At 49.3% G+C, this 8,602-nt stretch overlaps 1 protein-coding gene across 1 annotated transcript in view; it reads right to left on the bottom strand.

Annotated features, from left to right (window-relative positions):
• Positions 1–869: 869 nt before the first annotated feature.
• The window catches only part of ARHGAP31 (Rho GTPase activating protein 31), a gene marked incomplete at both ends in the record, with an annotated part of 55,665 nt that continues 47,932 nt past the window's right edge, over positions 870–8,602 (bottom strand). The window contains 4 exons of the mRNA XM_082490637.1: positions 870–3,341; positions 4,237–4,550; positions 4,885–5,511; positions 6,189–6,248. Coding sequence (XP_082346763.1) covers positions 870–3,341; positions 4,237–4,550; positions 4,885–5,511; positions 6,189–6,248 — 3,473 coding nt within the window. The remainder of the gene's footprint in view (positions 3,342–4,236; positions 4,551–4,884; positions 5,512–6,188; positions 6,249–8,602) is intronic.

The following is an 8,602-nucleotide window of genomic DNA, read 5'->3' as shown; positions in this document are numbered from 1 at the left end:
ATATCTTTGCTTTCATTGATACCAGCCTGAGAAGTCTCTACCACTGGACAGACAGCTGCACACTCATTCCCCAGCCACACTGATCTCGTACGCCCAAGGAAGGTGTGGCTGAGCACAACAAAACTCATGAGCAGGACTTGGAAGATTAAAAGAACAACTAGGCGTTTCCTGTCCAGCTACTTTCATTCCAGCCCTTGCACATGCTGGAAAGAGCACATCTGTGATGTAAGGACAGAGCCGGAGGCAGCGCCTTCAGGTTGTATGTTTGTCAATGGAACATCCTTGGGTGTCTCACACCCTGTGTAACTTACTCATGCCAGCTTCACCTTCCTCTTCAGCTATCCCCAGCCTCCTGCACTCTTTAGTTACACTGTCTAAATCAGACAACAGAGATGGATAGGCATGGTCCTTCAGTGGTGGCCGGGAAACAATGAAAGGAGTTCCCAAACATCGGGACTTGCCTCCTCAGCAGATGTTGTGCCCCTGCACCCTGGCACGCAGTGCTTTGGAACTGTGTTTCCTCCCAGCCCTATTTTCTACTTATACCAAGATTTATTTTTCCTTTTTTCCATAGGGAGGATGAGACTTTCACAGGGCTTGTTAGACAATAAGTATGAGGAAATGCAAGTTCCCTGGGACTGGCTTACAAAAAAAAAGCAGACAGTGAAGGACTAGGCAGGGGTGAGAAAGGGAAGGAAAAGCAAGACAAGAAGACTATGACCCTCCATAGCAAAATGCTTTGCAGAAAACTGTAAAGGATTTGGGTCCACCTTGCACAAAATAGTTATAACAACAGCAAAATGGCAACAGAGTTGTTCTTGGACACTCCCATCCCATCCACCACACATAAGGAATACGAGAAGCAATTGCTATTCGATCTGCCTCCCACTTCGTCCGTCCAGAATCACAGAGCGCCTCTGGGGCTGGTAAAAGCAGCTAGTAGAGGTCTCCAGTCTCTGGCCATTCTTGGGGATGGTCATTTTGTTCCGCAGCGTCACCCCCTCAGGCGTTGTCCGCGAAGTCTCAGACAGATCACCACAAATGGGGCTCGAAGAGGTGGTCTGAGTGGGGCTCCTTATGGGTGATAACAACACCCTGGAGTCTGCTGAAGAGGATGGATGGTCCATGATGGGGAAGGGGGGGCTGAAGAGAATCAGACTCTGGGGCCTTCCAGGCCTAGATCTATAGGAAGGCTTGGAGAACCCTGATGGCCTCTCCATCTTTGAGGACTGTGGGTTATCTCCAGCTGTCTCCCCCTCAGAGGTGCGCTTTCGGCGCAGAACTGGGACATCCAGAGTGGGGTGATGACTGGATTGAGGTGGCTCCAGTGAAGAGCCAAGGCTGCTGTGCCAAGGACAGGCTGAGTCCTTTTGAGCTGGGTCACTGTTTTCTTTCTCTGCTTTGGCTTTCTTCTCTGTCGGTGGGCTCTTGGGGGCCTCCAGGTGGCTCCATGCCACACGTTGATTCTGCCTGACGGCCTGCTTGGCTTCTGCTTCCTTCTTCTCAGCTGGCGGAGCGGCGTTCTGAGCCTGCAGGGGCTGGGGGATCTGGGTGTACTGAATCTTGGGTGGTATCACAGGCACTGCTCTAGCCTGGCACATCTTAATCATGAAGGAGGTCCTGACTGCCGACACGCTGACAGGGGCAGAGTTACGACGGCCAGTGGTGGCATGGGCCACTGCCAGGTAATCCAAGTCTAGATCCATGTGGGCATTGAAATGAGACCCCCAAGGAACGTCTTTATTGGCAGCAGGACACGCAGTCGGCAGTGATGGGACAGAATCACTGCTTTTTACTTCCTTCTGCCCACATAGGCGGTTCCCAGGGGCAGAGGACATGGACAGGCTCTCAAATGTGAAGAAATCTTGGGCTGGAAGGAGTGAATCCAAGTTGAGGGATGATGGCCTAGTCTTCACTTTGCGAGGTGTTTCTTCATCTTTATTACTCAGCTGTGACTCAGTGGCAGAGCACAATGCTTTGGTAACAGTGTCTCCTCCCAGGGAAATGTCCTGAGACATGGATAACTCCTCCTTTGTGTTCTTCACCTGTGAAGAAGTGCCTGGGCTATTTTGGTATGGTAAAGACAGCTCAAGCTTTGAGCTCCAAGGGTTTTCATTGCTCACATCCACTTTCTTTTCCTCTGGCTCTGAAAGAGGGATTCTGGAGGGTCCTTCTTTCTCAGCTGGTGCTTCCTCCCTGCTGAGGGGGTACCTCAGCTTCTCAGGTTTCAAAGGTTCTTCTGGAGGACTTGTGCCATTCTCATCTTGCTTAGCTTTGCCCAAACTAGAGGGGGAGACAGGTTGTGTTTTGGGCAGCTCACAAGTCACTGGTAGAATGTCACTGCATGGTTGCTGCTGGTCAGTGGCATCTATGAAAGAGAATGGGATAGTCCACAGACTCATCACTGTGTCTTTACTGTCCAGGGAGAGGCTGCGACTGAATCGTGGTCTAAGAGAAAGGCCTGTCTCTGCTCTCTGGCTCTGGGGCTGAAAATCCTGTATCATCTTCTCCTGAATGTCCTTAAAGGTGGGGGAATGGAGTGGACTTGTAACCCACTGGTGATCCTCCCATGGCTCCACAAGTTCTAAGCTCTGCACGTTATCTGTCCAGGTATCCTCATCATCCTGGTCACCAAAATCATGGGTTCTGCTAACAGCATTGCCCTCCTTCAGCTCCTGGATTCCAGCTCCACTCAGTGCCTTGGAGGAGAATGCGTCCCTTTCACCAGCAGTCATTACCTCAGGCTTCTCCCTCTGAGTCTGGACTCTGGTAAGACCGTCCATATCCCTCTGCAGCTGGCGAATGCTATCTTTTTCTCTCCCTGACTCTGGACATGCTCCTTTGGAACAAGAAAATTCATCACTTGGGGAAACCTCATTAAATTCTGATTGTCTATGAAGCTTCCAGTCCAGGGGAGGAGTGAGACATTCACTCCTGCTGTCCTCCACCACTGGGTGGTGGTTCTTTGGAGAGGCTGTGCCAGTTGGAAGAGTACCCACTCTGGGTAGGGCTGAAGCACAGCTCTGCTGTGCAGCCACATCAGACTGGCAGTTGTGGAGGCCGTCTTGTCGTTCCACGCCAGTGGCACCAAATAAAGGCACCTGAGTTGTTGTCTGTGGTGTTCTGCTTGCAGATTTCTGTTCAGACACTGTTGGACTCTGCCCTGAGCCAGAGGAAAAACTATCTGTTTGGACTGAAGAAGAGGATTCAGAAATTAGTCCCGTCTTGGGGACAGCTGCTGGCAAGAGCAAGAGCTCCTCTTCAGATTCAATAATTTTCAGTTCCTGCTGTATCTCTGGCCACAGCGGTTCTAGAAGGGCATTTGAAGGGTCCTCCTCACTCTGAAAAACAAAAAAAAAAATGCCATGACCTGGCAGCTCACAGTTTACGAGCAAATAACCCTCCATTTTCCTCAAACAGCCCATATAGAATAGACAGGCTCCTGGACGAGGACGCTCATGGGTACAGAAAGACACACATGCAAACTGCTACCAGTCCAGAGAAGGAAATGCATCTATAAACAAATGGATTTATGGAGGAGAAGATTGGAGGTGCAGCCAAAATGAGGCCTGGACAGATGTACTGGAAGAGTGAGGTGAATGAGTAGCTGGAATGCCTCAGCCCAATTCTCAGCTCTTCCCATTCAGTGCTTACTTGGCCTTGCCAGAGGATCTGCATTCCCAAATCGCACACAAACTGGAATGAATAATCTATTCAAGGAGCTATGCCAACAGATCTTTAAATAGCTGTCCAGAGATGAGTATCACTGTAAGAAATCTGGTGAAAAATCTCCGCTAGAAATATAGAGGAGGCAAAAATAATAATAATGAAAAAACAATGCATAGAGAATGAAAGAAAAAAGGACTGTTCAGGATGTCCAGGACAAATGGGACAGTAAAAATAGAAGGGGAATTCAGAGACCTTGGGTCAAAGCGCTCAGACATCTGGACAGTCTCACATCTGGAGAGTCTCAGAGCAGACAAAGTGTACCGACTGCAATCATACAGTTACAGGAAAAGAAGTTTAAGAGGGGACAGTAGGTAGTTGCATAAAGGTAAATCACCACATGGTCATGTGGACAGGTGTGAAATCAGTACATGGTCAGTTCTTGACCCTGCTTAGCCTGGGTCATAGACTGAATTTTAATGACTACAGACACACAATGAAACTTAAACAGCCTCCCAGTCACCACTGTGACATTGTCCCCAATCTTTTTTCTCATGCTTTCTTCCTTACCACATCTCTTAAGGGTGACCGTTCTTCTGCCTTAGCCATCTGGATTTCCTGCTGGCCACAGCTGCCTTCTGAGGAGACATCCCTCATCTTGAGCTGTCCTTGCTCTGCCTTGTCTGCAGGGAGCGGCCCTGTATGAACCTCTGAGGCTGGTGTTTGTTCCAAGGTTGGACTTTGCTCCGAGGACTGCTGGGGGCTGCTGGTGCTGCTTGTGCCACTGCTTTGCACACATAATGTCTCCTGATTTTCTGCTGCTGGCTGTGGAGTCTCTAAGGACTCGGGTTTCCTGGCTGCCACCAGCTCCTCAGGGTGAGAGCCTGGTCCAGAAACACAAATGAACGATGTAACTACTTGTGACTGAAAACATGTGCCCTGAGACAAAGTGGTGCTGTTTCAACCCAATGCCAACCAACAAAGCTAAAGAGCTCCCTGTGGGCATAACAGGACACCACTGGGAGGCCACCCACCTCCCCAGTCTCGTTACTGCAACAAGCACCAACCTGACCTGCGACCATCAACACCCACCCTACTACCGCTCGGTCTCTTCCCTGCCACAAGAGCAGGCTGGAGCAACCTCCATGCAACCGATATGCAGGCCACCTCCAGTAGCCCAACAGAGGCTCCACATCACCCTCCTTAACACACTTTTACCTCTGGATGCTGCTGCTGGCAGGGTGGGCCCCAGCTGTTTCTCCTTACGCTCCGGCATCTGCTCTGTCCTCATGTGGGTCCCTGCTTCCTGGGCAGAGGGGCTCGTGCTCTCGGCCACCAGGGAAGACAGCTCTTCCAGGCTGGAGAGGGAAAGCTTCTCCTTGGCGGGCACGCGGCAGGGGGTACTGTTGGTGCTGATGACTGCGGATACCCGGAGGGGTACAGAGACAGCAAAGGGCTCTGAGATGTTCAGGGCTTTTCTCTGGTGACGAGGGGAGGCCTCCAAGGGAAAGAGGCTGCTTGGGAAGCCTGACTTGGCGGCTGTTTCAGAAGTGTAGAACATGCGGCCACCTTTGGGGGAAGTTTGCTCATTTTCGGCATCCTCTCCTGCTCGGAAGACCTTCAGCTGCTCAGGAGGTGACTTTGCCTGGGGTGTCCGGGGAGGACCTTTCTCCCCACTCAGCTCAGAGCATCCTTTGGCCCCCACACCAGATCCTTCCCGCTCCCACTCATTCTCCTTGCTGAGGTCATATGAACTGCCTGTGCCTCCTGTCCGTATCTTCATCACCGGGACAAAAAACCCTCCAGTAGTCACTGTCCGTTTGAATCTGCTCTTCTCATCCTCCCCTAGACAAGAGAAGGTACGAGGGAGTCAGTGGCAAGTGAAGCACTAGCAAGCAACCTTCCTCTGTGAGGAGCTCTTCTTGGTCCCTCCAAGGATGGGTCCTGCCATGGTGAACACCCAGAGGGATGGGGACAGAAGGCACTGAACACCTTTCAGGCTCCATCCCTGGGGCTTCCTTCAGTCTTGGCAGGCAGGGCTGAATAGGCTCCCCTCCAGTGGAAATCACATAAGACTTTTATTATTAGAGGGTCCTCTCAATCGGATGCAGCCAAGTTTATGGCTAGAGTGCATTGCCCACAAAGATCACAGCTCTGGGTTTTATTGGCTTATTGCAAGCACCTTTCGCTGTGTTATACTTTCCCTTACAAATGGAAATTTTTTGTGCCCAGAATAACCAAGAATGAAATCAAAGCAATCCCACCGCTAATAAAGATGCAGCTAGGCACAGTGGTAACTCTCAGGTGCACGCACCAACATAAAGGTCACAGAAATGGGTCAAAAATACGTCCACACAAAGGTGGGGGCACATGTCAGTTGCCATGACGCAAGCATACAAAGGTACACAATATGGCGAGAAAGGCAAAGAAAGACAGCAGTGCATCTATGCAGGCACGGGGGAAAGCTGAGAATGCAGAGGTACAATCCTTCACCTTTACAGTATAAGCTCTTGATGTCTCACCTTCTACTGGCAGGGAACACAGCGAGTCCATGCTCTTCGCAGGCCGAATAGTTGCTTTTTCTGCGGAAAATGGGTTTTAGAAACAGGCTTCAGATCCCACGGCTTTGCAGGTTTCAGCCCACAAAGACCAAAGGCTACATATAGATGGGCATGCCAGACAGACATCAAAGTTATTTTCCATTTCCAAGCGTTCCCCCTCTGTATCCACACCATGTGGCTTATTACCCACAACACTTGTCCACACAGCTGGGGATCTGCTAGCACTAACGACAGCTTTGCACCTGCCGGACATGTGGAGAGCTATACTTAACCCAGCCAGTCAACACCATCTCCGTTGTGAAGCAGTTAAGCATCCCCAAAGCTGTTATGCGCCACTGCCCTCCCCGATCAAGTCAGGCTATTGGTTGTGAGGACTTTTTAACTAAACCGACATACATACCTTCTCACCTCTCATTCCCTATAGCAAATGTTAGGTTATTTTTACGTTGTACTCCCAGGCTTTTTGCTGGCATAAGCACACCCTGCCTCCACCAAGCACTCCGGGAAATTTATGAGGGCAGTAAGCAACCTATTTTCCTGGTCATCCTCGCTGGATTTGCTTGTCCAGAAACAAGCTGCCATTTGTCACCAGACATTCTACAGGTCTGCTCCTGAGAGGTTTTGGAAGCATGTGGCTGTTACCGGTCTGAAAAGGGGAGACGGGGGAGAATGTAGCTGGCAAGGAAGACAAGTTAGTCTCTGGCAGCCCAAAAAGGGTCCGTGGAGCTCTGGAAAATGTCTAGGAGCAAAATTTGCTGTATACGAAGTTGCACAAAGTAGGTAAGGCAGAAAATGAGCAGGCTTGTTGGACTTCATTTGTTTATACAAATAAGGCTTCTGGGAGGGACTTTCACATGAGCATAGGAGAAACTCCAGCTACTTTTTGCATTTATATGGAGTCCTGACTACATTTTATGTTCATATGGCGCGATGTCTTGAGCACTGGCTTCGCTTCCCCGGAGGAACAGAATTCAAGCTGTGGAGCTCGCGTTTTAGGTGACTTGCAGACTCGTGTGCACGGGCACAAACTGTGTTAAAGCATGTGCTGAGTTTCAACAGCAAGTTCATCTGTTTCCTCACATTAGGCTGTAAGCAGAGAGCACACAAAAATACAACATGGCAGCGCTAAAGCACTGCTTCTCGAAAGCACTACTTCTGTGCCTAAATCTCTGCAGACGGTTGTGCATTTTTGTGTCCTGCTGGTGAAAATGTACAGCCTCCTGTCACTCAGTACTGTGCTTGGAAAAGGACTCAGCCCCCAAAATCACTGGGCTCCAGTCATTCCTGGGCATCCTTGGGTTAGCACTATTTGGGGACGTAGTATTCCTTATCAAAGTGAGAATGTGATCTCGTGATCAAAATAGGATGGAGAGCTATTTCGAGGTCTGCCACCAGCACCCTGTGCAAGGCCATCTGTACATGCAAAACATGGGAGAAGGCAGGGGTCCAAAAGGAGCTGGATCCAGCATTTGGCTTCACACTCACTTCTGATCCAAATACAGCCTCTCTTATATGTGGTGGTAGGTAATGTTGCCAACATTAACTATTTTATTTTATGTCTTGCAGTGTTTGGTAGTGCTCCTCCAAACACCAGCTCCTGGAGTCATGAGATTATCTTAAAAAAAGCCTCACCTTCACCTTCTTTGTAAAAAGTAAATCTCTTGTCTTGGAGATACTAAAAAAAATCTAGCACATATAAACGTGAAACACTTCTTTATGGAGTCAGGTTGAAAAGGGTACGCTTTCTTTTAAAAATTGCAATTACTTTTCAGTCAACTTCATGATTTTTAGAACTTGAGTCATCATTTCTGAACACTGGGAATTGGCACTGCCATTTGATTTCCTAGGAAGCAGAGTGTTTAAGAGACTCCAGCTCAGGAGGGGCTAAAACTTGCGATTACAGCCAGGAGAAAAGACAACTTCTTTCTCGTAACTTCTGCAAAAAGTAATAGCTTGCCTCAAAGTGCTGAGAGCCAGGAGCCATAGGAACTCCTAGTGCCTTGTTTTTCTCAAAGACACTGAACACAGTTGGTTCTTTAATGCCCTTTAGTGGAAGGACAGCCTGGAAGGACAGCCATTCACCCAATGCCGTGTAAGGAACATTAGGAGCCAGAGGCTGGCTGGGCCGGAAAAGTGGACTAATCCAAACCTACATAGCATTTCCTAGTCCCCAAGCTTGACAGCTGGGCAATGGGAGCCCATTTATCACGTACCAAAATTGAATACTTGCTGTAGCTGTCTGGCATATCCTCCTGAAAAGGCGCTTCTCACCATCACGTGAAAAAGAGCTGTCCATGAAACCAGGCAATATGACCCCACCAGACTATCTCAAGTCTAATGCTATTAGTGTCACGTGGATAAAGGTTGCCCCACGC

The sequence above is a fragment of the Vanellus vanellus genome (assembly GCF_965231255.1).
Source record: "Vanellus vanellus genome assembly, chromosome: 1".
NCBI lineage: Eukaryota > Metazoa > Chordata > Aves > Charadriiformes > Charadriidae > Vanellus > Vanellus vanellus.
The sequence above is the reverse complement of the archived record's forward strand: the minus strand, read 5'-3'. Positions and strand labels throughout refer to the sequence as shown.